The following is a 19,582-nucleotide window of genomic DNA, read 5'->3' as shown; positions in this document are numbered from 1 at the left end:
CCTGTTTTCACCACGTTCCTTCATGCTCCTTCACGATGTAAGAATTCTCTTCGCGCTTCCTCACTTTCCCCAAATACCAGCTGAAAGGCAGGTGCCCAGAGGGTCACTGGCTGCCCCCTCCCCACTTTGGAAGAGCTTTATAGCTCCCGCTGGCTTAAGAAAGTTCAAAACATCCTTAAGGATCCATTTCATCCTGGGGTCTGTTTTTTTTGAACTATTACCATCTGGGAGACGGTACAGGACAATAAAAACAAGGACAAAAAGGCTGAAAAACAGCTTCTATCCCAGAGCAGTAACTGTATTGAATTCTACTGTAGAGTGCAATATTAATGCAATATCAGGGGTTTTCAATTCAATTGCATACAGTGTGAAGGAGGTGTGTTTTTGTTTTATTTTCATAGGGTTTTTAAAAAGTATAATATACAGTGAGGATGGCACTTAATTTCATTCTATGAGGTGCCATAACAATAAAGAAATCTATTAAACTATTAAACTATTATTGCTTGGTCTCGGAGATCCTCCTGATGACCTTGGAGAGGAGTTGACTACTAATAAGATCCGGATTGATCCGATGGCCACACTGCCGAAAGATTTCTTCCATTGAGTCAGCTGCAGCCTGAGCCACCGAGGCTTCACGATCGCCTTGCAGATCCCGGAGACCTGAAACGAATCCAGAAAACAAATGATTTCTGGGATCTACATGAGAACCAACCCTGATCAGCGAAAGAGCTTTCGGAGAACAAGTCACCGGTTCAAGTGAGGGAACTTTGAAACTCACCAAGGAAAACTTCTTCGATTTGTTTTGAAGTCACCACATCCGGTTGCATGTATTGCGTGCAGCAGCCTAGGCGCATAAAAAGAAAACGTTGGTGGGCTTAGCAGAGACGGCTAAATCGACTGATTCAAGAAAAAAACACATAATTCATACAAAAAAACACTACTGTGGGGTTGCCTATACAATAGAGAGGGATATAGGCCAGGTAGTCCTCGACTTATAACAGTTCATTTAGTGACCATTCAAAGTTATAATAGCACTGAAAAAAGTAAGTTACAACTGATTTTCACACTTACAAGCGTTGCCACATCCCCAAGATCAAAATCAAGATCAAAATGATAGGAGATTAAGAAGAGATCAAGCCCTGCCCTCCAACGTACTGATGCTGTCATATAGTTGGGTCATGAAACAAGTCTTCAAGGAAACAACCAAGTTCAGGGAGCACCAAGGACCCCACAACTTCAGGATTGTCTAGAATGTCTTTGCATTCTGCAGAGTGTCCACGTGGTACAACCACGTTGCTCTGAATGAAGATGGGGGTACGGGGTGGTCTCACTGAGAAGGTAGCATGATCAGAGCAGGAGCTCAGGTTACGCAGCCCTTCAACTCACCTCTTTCGTCCGATCATTTGACAGTAGTATGACTAGAGGAACAAGGCTGTTCAGGATGTTTTCGGCCATATTACTGTTCCGTATCTCCTTCAGTCCTTTCAGGAGCATGCCGAAAATGGTGATGGAGGTATTCCTCAGTTCGATGTCGTCCTACGAAGGAAGAGAGACAGGTTAGTCCCTCCAATAGCAGAATAGCCATTCAGAAGCTTCTTGAAGGAGAACACACAAGTTCAGAGCACACCTATTCCCAGTTCAGTGTCCATGGAGATGATCAATCATCCAGGTCATGGTTGCCCCAAAGATGGGGACCCCAACTCCAGTATGCTGGCTGGAGAGTTCTGGGAGTTGAAGTCCTCCCCTCTTAAAGTTGCCAAGGTTGAGAAATCCTGATCTAGACCAGTGTTGTTCAATCTTAGCAGCTCCTTCTGGACTTCTCAGGCCAGCAGAGTTGAAGTCCACACATCTTAAAGTGTCTGAGATCAAGCAACACCAATCTAGATGACCAATCTAGGGCATTTTGCTAGATAGGCTGTGTGGTGTTGTAGATTTTCTAGGCGGACACCTGGTTTGGTGAAGCTGAAGAGAGGGGCAACCTTCCTTCTCGTCCACCTCCTCTGGCACTTCTCCAGCTCTCTAGAAGGGCTCAAGGATCATCCGCAAGCTTATGCAGTTTTAGATGAGCACAAAAGAGTTGTTGCTGAGCTATTTCTAAGATTTTTATAAAATTAGAATTTTGCAGATAGTACCCAGGCCATCTTTATGGGAGAAAGAGAGAGAGAGAGAGGGAGAAAGAGGGAGGGAGAAGAGAGAGAGAGAAGAAAGAGAGATGGAGGGAGAGAGGGAAGGATGGGAGGAGGAGAGGGAGAGAGAGAGTGAGAAGAGAGAGAAATAGAGAGACGGAGGGAGGGAGGAGGAGGAGAGAGAGGGGGAGAAGGTGCGTGTGAGAGAGAAGGTGTGAGATAGGAGAGGGAGTGGAGAGGGAGAGAGAGGGAGACAGGGAGACACAGAAGGCGTAAGTGTGAGAGAGGAAAGGTTAGAGGGGAGGAGAGGGAGGGAAGGGGAGAGGGAGAGGGAGAGAGAGGGTGAGAAAGAGAGGGAGAGAGGGGGAGTCAGAGAAGGACAGAGAGAAAGAAAGGGAGAGGAAGGGGAGAGGAAGAGAGGGAGGGTGAGAAATTCTCTAAATGGAGTAATTCATTGAGTAATTCATTTATCGATAATTCAGATCATGATTTCTCTAGCTTGGTGATTTTCTTCTCCCTAACCAGCAGATCTTGTCTGATCTCTCCATATTTATTCTTTTAGGAACTTATTCCTCTAAACAGGAGCTCAAGGGGTTGTTCAGAGAGACCAACACATACCTGCACCATCCCGATCTAAGAGAGAAGACCATCGGGATGGTTTTCTTCTCGGAGGTGAGGAGACCTTGGGATGCACCCCAATATTCTGGACAGCCATTTGTCTGACGTTGTAGAGCGGGGGTCCTCAAACGTTTTAAACAGGGGGCCGATTCACAGTCCCTCAGACTGTTGGGGGACCAGACTGGGTGGGCGGGCATGGCTACAAGGTCATATGACTGGGTGTGCGTGGCCAATTTAATCGTCCATTTTTTTGCTTTTCTCCTTCCTAAGCCCCCGTTGAAATTGTTTTCAAAGTCTTTTAATTTAAAGGAGTACTTTACAAGCCCACAGCTGCTTCTCAAGGCTGCCCCGGAGAGATCAGCCCTCAGCTGGAAGATAAGGCAGTTAGGGGCGGGGTTAGTGATTTTTTTTAAAGGTTGTCCTCAATATATTTTATTTATTTATTTTATTTATTTATTTTTTATTTATATGCCGCCCTTCTCCGGAGACTCAGGGCGGCTTACAGTGCGTTAAGCAATAGCCTTCATACTTTTGTATATTTATACAAAGTCAGCTTATTGCCCCCACAAACTGGGTCCTCATTTAACCTACCTTAGAAAGGATGGAAGGCTGAGGCAACCTTGAGCCTTGGAGAGATTCGAACCAGCAGTAAATTGCAGGCAGCTGTGTTAATAACAGGGTGCTTTAAACCACTGTAGTACCAAGGCTCTTATGACCACAATATATGACCACAACTGAGCCCCAAATGTCTGTTGCTAAGCGAAACAGTTCTTAAGCAAGTTTTGCCCCATTGTTCAACCTTCCTTTCCACAGTTGTTAAGTGAATCGCTGCAGTGCAGTTCTTACGGTGGTCAATCTGGTGAATTAGTGAATCTGGTTTCCCCATTGACTTGGCTTATCAGACGGTCACAAAAGGGGATGACGTAACCTCGAAACACTGCGACTGTCATAAATATGGAGCGGCAAGTAACCAAATTTTAATCACATGACCGTGAGGATGCTACAATGGTCTGAAAGTCTGAAAAATCGACGTGTAACTTTTGTCATTGTGCCACAGTGCCATTGTGACTTTCAGGGGTCACTAGACGAGGACTGTATTTTCTTTTTCTCTCCCTGTAATGGCTGAAAGTGGCATCTCTTAGTAGAGGCTCTCAGGGAAGTTCCCGTCCTTGGCTTGGCTAATGCTCCATATCTCTACTCTTCTTCGTCAGCTGCTGTATCACCCGGAAGTTGGAAACATCTTTATGACGCAAGACATTCTCGAGGTTCTCCTGGAATGGATGATTCAGCCGTATCCTCTCATCCAGATCTTTAGCGTGAGAGGACTGGGATATGTTCTTCAGCACCCCTTCGAGGTAAGAGATGGGGGGCAGGAAGTGAGTGGCTTCCAAGGTGGTAGCAGGTGTGGCCTCACTCTCTGGGAAGTCTTCAAGGCTGGGAAGGACAGAAGAAGGAGAAGAAGACAATCATCAGGAACAGGATGGACTCAGCTAGAGTGGTGTCTCTTCTACAAAGATGGGTGCACCCCTGGAAGATCTGAAGGATCAAGTAGATCCTCTTGGAGAAGATCTCAAAGCAGAACAAGACAAAACAGATGGGAACTGATGAAGGAGAGAAACAACCTAGACCTAAGGAGAAATTTCCTGACTGTGAGAAAAATTAATCCTTGGAACGACTTGCCTCCAGAAGTTGTGGCTGCTCCATCACTGGAGCTTTTCAAGGAGAGACCAGACAGCCATTTGTCCAGCAGAGTCTAGGGTCTCCTGCTTGAGCAGGGGGTTGGACTAGAAGACCTCCAACCCTCTTCTTCTCTGCTCTGTGGGCTTCTCTTGTGTTTGTCATGATCGCTGCGAGACTCAGAGAACTCCAGTTACCGTGTTTAGTTGCTCGTTCCTTTCCCTGCTTCCTCCAGAAGAACATCTCAGGGCCAGTTTTCATGCCGGTCATCAACTGCGCTTGTCACCCACAGAAGACGGTAGCAAAGGAAACTCTCCGGACCCTCCATTTCCCCCTTAGGCACCTTGAAGGCGATCCATCTAATTCCTCTCCTGTTGAAATATTTTCCTGACGTAAGTCAACCAAATCACGACAAACTGGTTTCCTCCCCTCTCTCTCCCTCCATTGCTCTCCCTTTCTCTTTCTCTCTCCCTCCCTCCTCCCTCCCTCTCTCTCTCTCACTCTCCCCTTCCCTTCCTCCTCTGCCCTGTAACCTTTCCTCTCGCTCACTTTCACCTTCTGTGTCTCCCTCACTCTATCTCTCCCCCTCCTCCCTCTCCCTCACCTCTCTCTCACCTTCCCTCTCTCTCCCCCTCTGCCTCTTCTTCTTCCTCTCTCTCTCCTCCCCCCCCCAACGGAAGAAAGGATTAGAAAACTGATGGCCAAATGAACTGCTTTAATGCAAATATATATGTGTGTGTGTATATATATATATATATATATATATATATATATATATATATATATATATATATATATATATATATATATATATATATATATATATATGTGTGTGTGTGTGTGTGTGTGTGTGTGTGTGTGTGTGTGTGTGTGTGTGTGTGTGTATGTATGTATATGTATGTTTTTCCTCTAGCCAGGTTTTTCCTATGTAACCAAGGTTTTTTGGCAGCCCTAACTCAGTAGAAAAACCTTGGTTATGTAGGAAAAACCTGGCTAGAGGAAAAACACACAAAAAATGTGCAAAAAATTAAAATCTCGGGTGTTTTCCCGCGTCATTGTAAATAAGTCGGTTAAAATATTTAAAATCCTGGTTAAAATCCTAGCTTAAAATCTTCTAAAAATCCTTACAGAGCACTCTGCAAGGTCCTTTAAAACCTCAGCTAAAATCCTACCAGTGACTTTAAAAGTTTTTCTTAAAGCAACGTTTTGACAGGCTCACAACCTTGTCATCTTCTAAACTAGATAAGAGCCTGAAGATGACAGGGTGTGAGCCTGTCAAAACGTTGCTTTAAGAAAAACTTTTAAAGTCACTGGTAGGATTTTAGCTGAGGTTTTAAAGGACCTTGCAGAGTGCTCTGTAAGGATTTTTAGAAGATTTTAAGCTAGGATTTTAACCAGGATTTTAAATATTTTAACCGACTTATTTACAATGACGCGGGAAAACACCCGAGATTTTAATTTTTTGCATATGCACACCCGCGAAAACTTAAGAAGACATATATATATATATATATATATATATATATATATATATATATATATATATATATATATATATATATATATATATATATATATATATATATATATATATATATATTAGCCATTCAAAGGAAGAACGGCATTGAAAAAAGCCACATGCCACATTTTCACCCTTTCCAGCATCAGACTGGTTCAGATTTATGACCATTGCTAGGTCTCAAAGTTAAGCGATCACATTTTGCGACCTTCTGACGAGCAAAGTCAGTGGGGAAACCAGATTCATTTAACAACCATGTTTCTAACTTGAGAGCTGCAGTGATTCACTTAACAAATGTGACAAGAAAAGTCCTAAAATATCTTTAAAATGTCATTCTCATCTCCTATCTCCTCCCTCCCTCCCTCCCTCTCTCTCCTTCCTTCCTTCCTCCCTCCCTCCCTCCCTCCCTCCCTCCCTCCCTTTCCTTCCCTCATTCTGATCTCCTTCTTCCTCCCTCCCTCCCTCCCTCCCTCCCCCTCCCTTCCCCTTCCCTCCCTCTCTCTCCTTCCTTCCTCCCTCCTTTCCTCCCTCCCTCCTTTTCCTTCCCTCATTCCGATCTCCTTCCTCCTCCCTCCCTCCGGCCCCCTCCTCCCTCCCTTCCCCTTCCCTCCCTCTCTCTCCTTCCTTCCTCCCTCCTTTCCTCCCTCCCTCCCTTTCCTTCCCTCATTCTGATCTCCTTCTTCCTCCCTCCCTTCCACCCTCCCTCCCCCTCCCTTCCCCTTCCCTCCCTCTCTCTCCTTCCTTCCTCCCTCCTTTCCTCCCTCCCTCCTTTTCCTTCCCTCATTCCGATCTCCTTCCTCCTCCCTCCCTCCGGCCCCCTCCTCCCTCCCTCCTGCCCTCTCCTCCCTCCCTCCCTTCCCCTTCCCCTCCCTCTCCTCCCTCCCTCCCTCTCACCAACCTTCCTTCCCCATCCCTCCCTCTCCTTCCTTCCTTCCTTCTTGCCCTCCCCCTCCCTCCCTCCCTCTCCTCCCTCCTTCCCTTCCTCCCCTCCTCTCCCTTCTCCCTCCTCCTTCCTTCCCCTTCCCTCCCTCCCCTTCCTTCCTCCCTCCCTTCCTCCCTCCTTTTCCTTCCCTCATTCCGATCTCCTTCCTCCTCCTTCCCTCCTCCTCCCTCCCTCTCCCCCTTCCTCCCTCTTCCTTCCCCCTCCCTCCCTCCCTCTCCTTCCTTCCTCCCTTTTCTTCCTTCCTTCCTTCCTCCCTCCCTCTCCAACCTTCCTTCCCCCTCTCCCTCCCTCCCTCCTTCCTTCCTCCTTCCTTCCTACCTTCCTCCTTCCTTCCCCGTCCCTCTCCTCCCTCCCTCCTTCCTTCCTTCTCCCTCCCTCCTTCCTTTCTTTCTCCTCCTTCCTTCCTTCCTTCCTTCCTTCCTTCCTTCCTTCCTTCCTTCCTTCCTTCCTTCTTTCCTCAACAACTGTTTCTAATTCAACAACTGCAGTGGTTCACTTAACAACCGTGGCAAGAATGCTCATAAAATGGGGGGAAATCCAGTTAACAACGGTCTTGCTTCAGAACAGAAACGTTGGGCTCACTTGTGTCGTAAGTCGAGGACCGCCCATGTATTCCTCTGGGTTGGTATCTCCCTGTGAAGGAGCCAGGGTTGCCAACTGATCTGATGGCAGGAAGCCTACGTTGCTCCTGGGCCTTTGCAGCTTTTTCTCTGCAGCAATGAAAGCCTTCCGAAGCACGGAAACCCTGGTCCACTCCCGAAGTTTGCTTTCCAAGGAAGCCCAGGCAGGTAAAACGTTGGCCATTCCCCTGCCACATCTGCTGAGGAGTTGGCAAGCCACACCGCACCCTCCGTGGCTGAGAGTTCAGTGGGCCGTCCCTCACGGAGGGCCTCTGCGCCACCGGAAGTGCCAGGGACCCCAGGACGGATCAAGGGAGGGGAGGTTTCCAGGAGCAGCGGGTCTCCAGAATTAACCCAAAGGTGCTTTTCCCAGAATGACCCAGTTGGAAGTTGGAGCAGTGGGGAAATTCAAAAATTTTCCCTACCGGTTCTGTGGGCGTGGCTTGGTGGGCAGTTGACCGGGTGGGCGTGGCTTGGTGGGCAGTTGACCGGGTGGGCGTGGCTTGGTGGTTATGTGACTGGGTGGGCGTGGCTTGGTGGGCAGTTGACCGGGTGGGTGTGGCTTGGTGGGCAGTTGACCGGGTGGGCGTGGCTGTACAATTGACTCACACACAATGTAAAAGCTGCTTGACTTCACACAAAATGGCCCCTGCAGCAAACAGGAACCTCACAGAGTCACAGAGAGCTCAAAAACAAACTATCACACTTTACACAAAAATAACACAAAAGCTGCACAACTGACTCAAAAGCAGCTGGACTTCACACAAAATGGCCCCTGCAACAAGCAGGAACCTCATAGACAGTCAGGCACAGCTGATTTTCTCACAGCTGATGGGTGGTAAAAAAATGCTAAAAGAAAAAGTTTTGATCAGTTTTGCACCTAACCATTCCTTCTTTCTTACGGGGGTTACACGGCACAAGGTGTCTCCTGTTTCTCCAGAGATTTGAGCTGCCATTCACTTGCTGTACATTTTCTGGATTGGACAAAAATAGTTTCATTACTGGAAGAGACTTCAGACACGAAATAAACGCTAATAAGTCAAACAACAATATGAGATCGTGTTACGTTCGGGGTCCCAGCGTCTGTGAGAGATATACCCTATTAATAATGTCTTTGCGTATTTCGAATGCCTTCACTGAACATAGTTATCTGCTGTTTCCATGAGTCACAGCTATTGTCTTAATCAGTTGAACTTTGAACTGAGTAGAATTCTCCAATTATTTCAGAATAAGAGAGTTGGAAGGGACCTTGGAGGTCTTCTAGTCCAACCCCGAGCTCACCCCTACAATCATCTCAGACAAATGGTTGTCCAATCTCTTCTTAAAAGCTTTTCTTAAAAGCTTCCAATCTCTTCTTAAAAGCCGGATTCGCTTAATGATGGTGTGACTAATTTAACTTCAGTGATTCAGTGGCTAGAAAGGTCGTAAAATGAGGCAAAACTCACTTAACAAATGTCTCACTTAGCCACAGAAATGTTGGGCTCCATTGTGGTCATAGGTTGAGGACTACCTGGGTTAAATATCTGGCAGTTCTTGACTTACAACCATTCATTTAGTGATGCTTTGAAGTGAAAACAGTAAAAACAGTGGCCCATTCATCCTTAGGACTGTTGAAATATCCCCACGGTCAGATGATCAAAACTCAAGATGCTTGGCAACTGGCATGTACTTATGACGGTTGCAGTGTCCCGGGGTCACGTGATCCCCTTTTGCGACCATCTGACCAATGAAGCCAATTCACTTAACAACTGTTATGAAATGGGGTTGAGGGGTACCCAGGACTGTGAACCAGCTCATGAGGAAACACTCTGAGACTGAAATAAATCTGACATAGGCGTCTTGTGTAAAAATATAATTTACTTTAAAACATTTAAAAAGCACTATGTCTTTAAGAAAGCACATTAAAAACAAAGTCTTATCTGGGTATGTGAAGCAAGGCTATCTCCCTAGATCCCTCTCCACAATACCGAAACAGCTCACAAGAGAATAAAGCTAGCATGAAGGTAAGCAGCTTCGGCGTCGATACATCATCAAGGTAGGGGCAGCACAAACTTCACAGCTAAAACAGTTCAAAAAGCAAACATTGCTTGAAGCTTGTGGGAGGAAAAAGGTCCAGCAACAGTCCCGATGATAGCTTGCGTGCTTCAAAACAGCAAAAGGCAAGCATCCGTGGGAGTTTCTCTGCAACGGCGTCTGGAGTCCTTATCTGCATTCTTCTCCCATCTGCGGCGTTGCACTGAGCTTCCTGCAGGAGCTGTGCATTTAGGCCTAAACCAGGAGTCTAGGCCCAAATAGCAAGCGAAAAGGTCCTTGCTTATATGGGGAGTTAACCTGCAATTAACTAGGGTGGGGAAGGCTTGCAGGTAATTACAAACAGGAGATGGCTTGATTGAAACCATACTGTTTGTGAGTAGGCAAGTAGCCACAGCAATCCTGGAAACACTCGTGACAACAACCTTGTTACTTATTTAACAACTGCAATGATTCATTTAACAACGGTGGCAAGAATGGTTCGTAAAATGGTACAAAACTCACTTAAAAATATCTCACTTAGCAACAGAAATTTTGGGCTCAATTGTGGTCATAAGTCAAGCACCAGCTTAGCTTGTTGGAAATCAACCATGTTTCAACGGTGATCAGTGTGAAAAAGGGACGTAAATCACTTTCTTCAGTGCTATTGTAACTTCGAACGGACACTAAACGACCGGTTATAAGTTGAGACCTACCTGTACTGATATTTCTATGCCTTTTTGGTCTGCCTTTCTCCACTTTGGGGCATTTACCAAAATTAGAAGCCATTATTTTCCAAAGAAAAGAAGAATTAGGGGCGACATGATAGCAGTTGTCCAGTATTTTTTTTAATATAGTTTTATTTTCTTTTAATATAAACATTTCATCATTCATTAAACAGTGTGTCATCTGGGTACAATTTTTGTGTGTGTCATAAAGCTTACCACATTAATTATTTATATCTACTCTTATTTTAATACTAATACCCAACATATCTATTATTGTAACATTTTTCTTAACTTATTTAAGTTTACAATACATTGCTTTCATATTTATTCTCTAACCATTGAGAAAATAAATCCCATATATTATAGTAATCAAATTCTTCCTTTCCTTTAATTGCAAGTGTTAATCTATTCATTTCTGCACATACTAGTATTTTCTTAATCACACTTACATCTGTAGGGATCTCTTCGCCCTTTCAATTTTGTGCAAATACAATTCTAGATGAAGTTATTACATGAATAATCAAATATACATTTTCTTTGCTATAAATTTTTGGTAAAATCCCCAACAGGAATATCTCAGGTTTTAGATCAATATGCTGCTGTGTCATCTTATCCAACCACACACGAATTCTTGCCCAAAATTTTTTTGCTTCTATACATGTCCACCACATACGATAATACGACCCCAGTATCTGGTGACATTTCCAATATTTAATTGATTTGTCTTTAAACATTTTTGTCAATCTTCCAGGTGACAGATGCCATTTATAAAACATCTTGTACAAATTCTCCTTGTATGCAGTTGACATTATTAAGTTTATAATTTCTATCCCATAGCTGCTGCCATTTATCTAACTCTATCGTATGTCCAAAGTTTTTTTTGCCCATGCTATCATTGTTTAACTTGTTCTTCTTCTAATTTAATACACAGTAAATAACTATACAATTTTTTTATCACCCTCTTCTGTTCCTGTTAATATCTTATCCAATTCTGACAGTTCCATATAAAAACCATATAATTTAGCATCTTTTTCATATCTAGATTGTATTTGCAGTTGTGTATACCAAACCATATCAATCCCCTGCTTTTCCAGTTCTTGTTTCATTTTAAGTTCCCCCTTTTATGACAAAATATCTTTGTATCTAACAATATTCCCCGTATTGATAATATTTGGATGTATTAATACTTTCATTGTCGAAAGCCAAACTGGTATCTTCAAGTAATGTTGTTCTCTGATTTTCTCCCATACTAATAATAAAGCACTTCTTATAATGAAGGGCCTGGTGTGAATCATCTTCACAAATTCAATGTAGAGAAAAGTAAAGTCTTACACTTAGGCAAGGAAAACCAAAAGGACCCATATAGACTGGGTGAAACCAGACTTTTTAATAGCTGTGACTGTGAGAGGGATCTTGGAGTCTTAGTGGACAACCAGTTAAATATGAGCCAGCCGTGTGTGGCGGCAGCCAAAAAAGCCAATGCAATCCTAAATTGCATTAACAGAGGGATACAATCAAGGTCAAGGGAGGTCCTAATACCCCTCTATAAAGCCTTAGTAAGACCACACCTAGAATCCTGCATCCAGTGTTGGTCACCACACTATAAAAAAGAGGTTGAGACTCTTGAAAGAGTGCAGAGAAGAGCAACCAGGATGATTAGGGGACTGGAGACTAAAACATACAATGAACGGTTGCAGGAACTGGGCATGGTTAGTCTAGGGAAGAGAAGGACCAGGGGAGACAGGAGAGCATCTTCCAATATCTGAGGGGCTGCCCCAGAGAGGAGGAAGGGGGTCAAGCTATTCTCCAAAGCACCTGAAGTCCAGGCAAGGAATAATGGATGGAAACTGACCAAGGAGAGATTCAACCTGGAAATAGGGAGAAATTTCCTCACAGTGAGAACTATCAACCCATGGAACAGAAGTTGCCTTCGGAAGTTGTGGGAGCTTCATCCCTGGAGGCTTTTAAGAAGAGACTGGGCTGCCATCTGTCAGAAATGGTGTAAGGTCTCCTGCTTGGGGCGGTGGGTTGGACTAGATGACCTCCAAGGTCCCTTCCAACTGTTAAAATACAGTTTGTGCAAAGGTGGGTGGCTGCTGCCCCCTGGTGGGCTTTGGGAACAACTGGGAGTAGAGCAGCAGGGAAAATTTGCAGCGGAAAGGCGGAATTTTTAGCTACAGGCAGTCCAGGACTTACGACTGGTCGCTTAGCGACCATTCAGAGGTATAGCAGTCCTCCAAGATGGGACTTAGGACCCAGTTTCCAAAGTCCGCCTTCCACCTCCCCAGGCACAACTGCATCTTGAGCCTCGGCTAGCCTGTATTTATTATGGCCGTTTGTAGCACCCCAGAGTCAGGTGGATGTGCTTGATGTCCTTACTGCAAACCAGGGTTTACTTCCGTTTCTGAAGAAAACCAACTCATGGCAAACAATGGATTTGCTTCACGACTGTGGCATGAAAGGGCATAACAGCTTTGTTAGGAAATGATTTTACCTAACTCCATGATGGCGAACCTATGGCACGTGTAGCCATATCAATGGGTACGGCAGCTCAGCTCGGGGGGGGCATGCGCACGCCGGCCAGCTGATTTTCGGGCCTTCTGGGCCCACCAGAAGTAGGGAAACAGGCTGTTTCCTGCCTCTGGAGGGCCTGGGGGGGCGGGAAGGCCCGTTTTTCTTTCTTACCTGGCTCCAGATCCTCTCTGTGTATCTGGGAAGGGCGAAAACAGCCTTTCCCACTCCCTTGGACGCCCTACGGAGGCTGAAAGGGCCCATTTCCCAACTCCCGGTGGGACAGGAAGTGACGTTTTTTCTTGTCCCCAGCCTCCAGACTCCTAGAGAGGCTCCTACAGACTCCTAGAGAGGCTCCTAGAGACTCCTAGAGAGGCTCCTAGAGACTCCTAGAGAGGTTCTGGAGGCTGGGGACAGCAAAAAATGTCACTTCCTGTCCCACCGGGAGTTGGGAAATGGGCCCTTTCAGCCTCCGTAGGGCCTCCAAGGGAGTGGGAAAGGCTGTTTTCGCCCTTCCCAGATACACAGAGAGGATCTGGAACCAGGTAAGAAAGAAAAATGGGCCTACCAGGCCATCATGTGCCAGGAGCGGGGGGGGAGGGGGGAGGGGGTTGCACATGCATGCGCATGGGCACCTGCGTGCACGACCCTCCCCCTCTCTCCTGGCACACGATGGCAAAAAGGTTAGCCATCACTGACCTAACTTCTTGGGTTGGCAATATATAAACCATCATTATAGCTTTAGGACTGCTGTATTGCATCATGCTATGTCCTGATTGGTTAGCTCTGTAGCCAATGTCCTTAAGAGGGAGCTAGAAACATGGTTTGTTTCTCTTTGCTGTTCTTGCTCTCTGATATCTCTGTATGCTAGTTTGCAAATCCAGAACAACTGTTAAGGTGAATGACGACGACTGGTAAGACGACTTTGATATTGGATTATCCCTGGACTGTTGTTTAACCATCTACTGCTTTATATGTGAATGACCTGGTCTGTTATTTGGACTGTGCCTTACTATTTCCTGAAAGTAAACACAACTCAGTGTATCTCTGAGTTGGCTGTGTTATTTCCTAACTACTCTCAATCGCTTTTCATGTGCACAACCTTGCTACTCAAGGGTTGCTCTGCGAATTCCTCAACAAACTTTTCCTCCCAGGTTACACCGGAGGCAACTAAACGAGCAGGATAGCAACTATTATTCTTGAAAAGCTCAGAAACCCTGTTAAACAATTCCAGCAACTGCCGTATGAACAAGCTTTGTTTATAACTATCTCCATCCCGTTTGCTCTCACATTTTCCCCCTCCCCAACGACTGTGCCCAAATGGCCAACCGGTTCTCTTTAGGGCAGGGGACGGTTTCCACCCATGTCTTGTTCCAGCCGTCTCTTTTTGAGGATGTAAGAATTAACTTCCACGTAAAGGCCGGCCAAAGGAGGGGTTGTGGAATGTCTTCACGTTGGTGGGGTCCTCGGTGCCCTCTTACCATTTCGCGGGTGGTGAACATGCAACACATCTGTCTCAGAACTGGGGGGAAACATTCTTCCTGGAATCGGATTGGCGCCAAACCTCCTGGGTTTTAAGAAAGGGAGTCAAAAAGTGGAAATGGCATTTCGGGAAATCGATAAGGACTCAACACAGGGCAGTCCTTGACTTGCAGCCATTCGTTTAGCGGCCGAAGTCACAGCGGCATGAAAAAGGACTTACGATTGTTTCTCACACTTACGAGGGTCACCTGATCCAAATTCAGTTATCATTCTGACTCACATTTATGACAATCGCAGTGCCCTGGAGTCCTGCGATCCCCTTTCGAACAAGCCAAGTCAATGGGGAAAGCCGGATTCACTTAACAATTGTGTGGCTAACTTAACAACTGCAGTAATTCACTTGTGTCGGGAAGTCATAAAACGGGGCAAAACCCACTTGACAGCTGTCTCTGCTAGGCAACAGCAACTTTGGGCTCAATTGTGGTCGTTACGTCGAGGACTTCCTGTAGCCTGAGTCTCCCCAGGCAGAATTCCCTCAAACACAAAGGCTCCCTCCTGCAACTCTACTAGTTACGCTGATTTACGATTGACCGTTTCTGGGTGTAGCATGATGGGAAAAGTGCATTTCCTTCTGTTGGGTTGTTTCAATGCCTTCACTGTAAACTGAGGGTGTAAGCCCCCCTTCAGAGGGTCACCCATGAAGCAGCCCACCAAGTCTCTGCTGCCGAGAGTTAGAAGACGGACGTAACCTTTGCTTCTGCAGGAGTCCAAACGATGGAAATTATATCGACACGGCGAGTCCTTCACCAACGACAACTGATTTCTCTTGCTAAGCGGGACAGTTGTTAAGTGAGTCTTGCCCCACTTGATCACCTTTCTTGCCAACATTGTTAAGTGAATCGTTGCAGCTCTTAAACTAGCAACACGGTTGTTCAGTGAATCCAGCTTCCCCCTTGACTTTGCTTGCCAGGAGGTTGCAAAAGGAGATCACGTGAGCCTCAGGACACTGGGAACGTCATAAATAGGGAGTCGATTCTCAAGTGCTTGAATTTTGATCATATGACTATGGGGGGGGGATGCTGCAACGGCCATGTGAAAAGCAGCCATAAGTCCCTATTTTTAATGTTGTCACTTCGAATGGTCAGTAAAACAACTGTTTACATTTGACCCTGATTACATATGCACAAGTAGTTGTGCATATGTAATCAGGGTCAAATGTGCCTGAATCTCCAGTCTGGCCAACCCTGCAGGGAATTCACACAGAACCAATGTGTAAAAGGGTGTTATGGCCCGTACGCAGCCTGTGCAGTTAGTAGCTGATTCTGACAGCAAGGAGGCTGGTGTGGTGCTGCGCCAGCAGCCTGTGCAGCTGGCGCTCGAGTCAGACAATGAGGAGGCTGGAGAAGATGTGGTGCCAGAGGCAGGGATTCAGCCAGGGCCTTCAGAAGCTCCCTTAAGTGAAGAGGATAAGCATCTTCTCGATGCACGGGCGCGCAGAGCTGCCAAAAGGCAGAAGTGGCTCCTCAGGAGGAGGTCTCCTCAAGAGTAAGGCTTGGGGCTAATTGGCCACTCCCTTAACCTATTTAAGGAGGAACGCCGACTGAAGCAATTTGCAGGGAACAACTTAGTTCACATACCTGTGTCTTGCTTATCTTATCAGCTTCCTGCAAATTGCTTCTGGGCATTCTGCCAACCACAGTAAGCTTTCAGTTATTCTTTGAATTCTTGTAGGCTGTTAAGAAAGTTAATTAACAGCCGTTGTTATAAAAGACTGGTTTATTTAGTAAACTAAGGTTTGAGCGGATTTTGGGTGTGCTGCGTTCTTTGGGATCCGTAGCTGGGGCAGAACAAAGGGTGTCGTTCGTAAAGGCCTATTTTTGCAACCATGCCCAGCGACAAAGAAAAAGAGACACACAAAGCGCCAGGTTTAATCACAGTCCATTGTATTGGTTGTTGTTTTTTTTAGTCAAAGTATAACAATCACACACCCACACGGATTCTCAAACACTTGTTCGTGAACATCAGACATGAGACGTTTGCAGTAACTGAGAAACAGAAACCGGAGACATGCTTATATATTTGACCGAGGGTTCCAACAGACTGCAAATTCCGGCCTGTCTGTGCCAGCTAGCTGCCAGCCTCACTGAAGGACGGCTTCAGAGAGAGTGGCCGGCGGAAGGAGAGGCGCGGAGGGAGACCTCGGTGCCGGGCAAAGTTTCTGCAATGCGTCACTGCCTTTGATCTGACCTGAACAAAGGACGGCTTGAGCTCAGTGTGGGAGGAAAGGGGGGGGAAAATGTGCGCTTAAGACTGTAATATTCAACTCCCAGGGGGGAAAAAAAAAGCAGAAATTTGTAAATTTGCCAAGGATGCCCCTATTTTTGGGGGGGGGGGGGAAGGGAAGGGTTTGGGCTCTCTCATGGGTAGAGGAAACTTTCCAGCCAATGCAACTTGCCGTCAAATCTGGCTACTGGACCATACCAGCCCTCCAGGCAGCAGCCATGGGGGTCAGTTGAACAGTACTTCAACAGGTTTCCCATGGCTGTTGCAAGGAAGGATCAGAGACCCTCAAAGACCCTCTCCCCAACTACACTGGGGATGGCCAGGACAAACCATTATTGCCATCTACTGGCACTTTCTGCATATCAACTTCCGCCCACCTTTCAGGAGGGGGAAAAAAAAAGGACAAAGCCAAATGATGAAAAGAGGTGGGGGAAAAGGATTTCAACACCACACAAGAAGGGATGAGCCTCTCTTTCCATCTAGGCAAAACTAAGCTGAGGAGAAAGGAAGGATCCAGACTGGAGCCAGTCTGGGCCAAAATTGAGCCAAGTTTTGACAATCTACCAATCTCGAGAGCGTTCTGAGGGAGATGGAGGACTCTTTCAGAAGAATGAAGCATTCAGGATGAGGATCTCTCTCTCGGGCGTTCTGGAACCAGGGACAGTCCAGAACTGACCACCAATACTATAAACCTAATTTCCATGCTACAGAAACAGGATCTTCTGGTTAATAATACTGGGTACGAAGAAAAGGAACTTCATTGTTAAGTAAAGACACCCCTTTTTTTTATGGTTGCAATTTTGGGATATTTTGAGAGAAGGAAGAAGAGGTGCCTTGGTTTGTTTTAGAACAGGGGTCCCCAAACTTGGCAACTTTAAGACTTGTGGACTTGAACTCCCAGAATTCTCCAGCCAGCTGGCTGGAGAATTCTGGGAGTTGAAGTCCACAAGTCTTAAAGCTGCCAAGTTTGGGGACCTCTGTTCTAGAGAATCAACAATCCTGGGTTTGGTCCCACTGCTTGAATTTCAGGTCAAAAACCTGAACATTGAGGGTTTGCCTATTTCTGCAACTCTAGACGGTCCATTTTTGAGTCAAGCAGATTCAGCCACCCTGGATCCCTGGCCCCATTCTTCCAGAGGTCACTTAACGTCCATGACCGCCTGGTTCTCAGCCAGATATCATCAACAACAGGAGGTATATATCTATCTATCTATCTATATATATAAATACACACACACATACACACGTGCATAGCTCAAGAGAATAAGGCGTATGGTTCGGGTGACGGATGGCGGTTCTGCATTATTACAGGACCAAACTGGATGAGATCTTGAAAATGTCTACAATCCATTTTTTTTTTTTTTTTTGAGAAAAGAAGGGCTGCAAAAGACATTTTGGTTATTGGTGCTCCAGGCATTAAGACATACAGGAAGAACCAGTCACGAAAGGCAGCTAAAATGCTAACTGTCCTACTACACAGCAGCTACTGCTTAATTATAATAGCATCTCTTCAAAACCACAAGCTCCGTTTTGTATGAGGTGGTTCACTGGGCCATGGACGGAGAAGAGGGGGGAATAGAAACGTGCAAATTCCACAAGGGAGCTAACAGGCCCAGCCTACTACCTGGAGGAGGCTAGATTTAGCTCCAAATGCGTCTAGTCTGAAATGGATGAGGTACGTGTGGATAATAATCACCAAGCCATTGAGAGTTGTTTTTTTTCTATCTCTAGGATGGGAGGAGGAGAATATGATAGGAACGAGAAAATACCTCTCCCCTCCCAGTCTCCTTTGAAATGATTTGGAAGACCTAAAACAGACGAGGAAATTAGCTGAAATTGGGTGCTGCAAGCGGGTAAGGAAGGATGAATTGATTGCCCATAAAGGACAATCAGCTGGCTGATTTGTGGTGAGAGGAAAAAGGTTCACGAAAGACCTAAGGAAAACACAACTGGAATTCCAAACTATTTTTCCAGGTGAGAAGCAAGATAAGAGTCGTGGAAGATCCACACACAGAGATCCCAAGGGGAACAACGCGAGTCTGCCGGAAAGAACTTTCCAGAAGCCCAGTCAAAACACCAGTCTGCATGGGTGTTTTCCAACCTGTGAACGCAGATATTGCTCAACCAAATTACCCGTTTTCCATCTGAGAAATTGAAGTGAGGAAGGAAGGAAGGAAAAGGAAGTGCCCGGAAGTATTTGTCTGCCTTAAACGGTAGTGCAAATGTATACTCTCAAGGGCTCAATCCAAAAAGTTCTGCTGTCGTTTCTCAGCTGCCTATTGAATTTGTGGGGATCAAGAGGCCCGTTTGGAACAAAGCAGAGAAGGACCAAGGGAGCTTGGTGACAATGTTGTAGGAGGTATCTCTATTCAAAGCATGCAAGGAGGATGCAACGTCTCTTTCCAAAGGCGCCTGGCAAATGCCACCATGACAAGATACATGCCACCATGCAAATGGCATTATTTGGGTCAATTGTACACCGATGCCACTGCACGTGGGCACCACTCCTTCCATAAAGCACCCGGGACTTTCTTTTTTTTCTTTCTCTGTGTGGCTCCCAAATACTCTGAATATCCGGTCTCCACGAGAGACTGAATCTTCACCTTGTGAGCAGCATGGATACCTATTTACAGCTGGACATTCAGGTATCCATGGATGGGCAACTGAGAAGGACGTGGACCCACCTCTGCTTCCTGACACATGTGCGATGCACCCAACTGTGCAAGGCCGGGAGCCGCTCCAGGTTTGCTAGCACACGAGATGGGAGGGGGGGAAGGGGGTGACCCTTTCATCGGCTTGAAGGGGGGGGGCAGACTCACTGACTCGTGCTGCTGAAGTACGTGTTAGCCTCCAAGACCAGGGCCTTGGCATAAACCCGGAGGGTGTAGAAGAGGGTGAGGAAGTCCTGAGTGCTGAAGATCGTGTCAGCGAGGGCAAAGGTCAGGGTGGAAGGGATGAAGCCTCGGCCATACTCGACCATCCACGTGCCGGCGCTCCACTGCACGGAGGTGACCTCTCCGGAACTGTGGACAATGGTGTCTCCTGCAGGAGGCAAACAGGCAGCA

General features: G+C 46.1%; 1 protein-coding gene and 1 long non-coding RNA gene across 3 annotated transcripts in view; both read right to left on the bottom strand.

Moving 5' to 3' along the window:
- Positions 1-368: 368 nt before the first annotated feature.
- Positions 369-7,895, bottom strand: LOC132709767 (uncharacterized). 2 transcript variants are annotated; one of them, XR_015732016.1, is made up of 7 exons: positions 7,466-7,885; positions 4,619-4,792; positions 3,461-4,178; positions 2,745-3,165; positions 1,387-1,536; positions 779-844; positions 369-660 (listed from the first exon to the last, which is right to left on the bottom strand). It is a non-coding gene; the product is annotated as an uncharacterized LOC132709767 (long non-coding RNA). The 2 variants fall into 2 exon arrangements; XR_015732017.1 differs by lacking the exon at positions 2,745-3,165 and having other exon boundaries at positions 3,336-4,178; positions 7,466-7,895.
- Positions 7,896-16,156: 8,261 nt separating this feature from the next.
- SIGMAR1 (sigma non-opioid intracellular receptor 1) overlaps positions 16,157-19,582 on the bottom strand; it is a 6,782-nt gene continuing 3,356 nt past the window's right edge. The window contains exon 4 of the mRNA XM_034441954.3: positions 16,157-19,559. Coding sequence (XP_034297845.2) covers positions 19,333-19,559 — 227 coding nt within the window. The 3' untranslated portion in view covers positions 16,157-19,332. The remainder of the gene's footprint in view (positions 19,560-19,582) is intronic.

The sequence above is a fragment of the Pantherophis guttatus genome, chromosome 2 (assembly GCF_059756535.1).
Source record: "Pantherophis guttatus breed Tessera chromosome 2, ASM5975653v1, whole genome shotgun sequence".
NCBI classification, from domain to species: Eukaryota; Metazoa; Chordata; class Lepidosauria; order Squamata; family Colubridae; genus Pantherophis; species Pantherophis guttatus.
The sequence above is the reverse complement of the archived record's forward strand: the minus strand, read 5'-3'. Positions and strand labels throughout refer to the sequence as shown.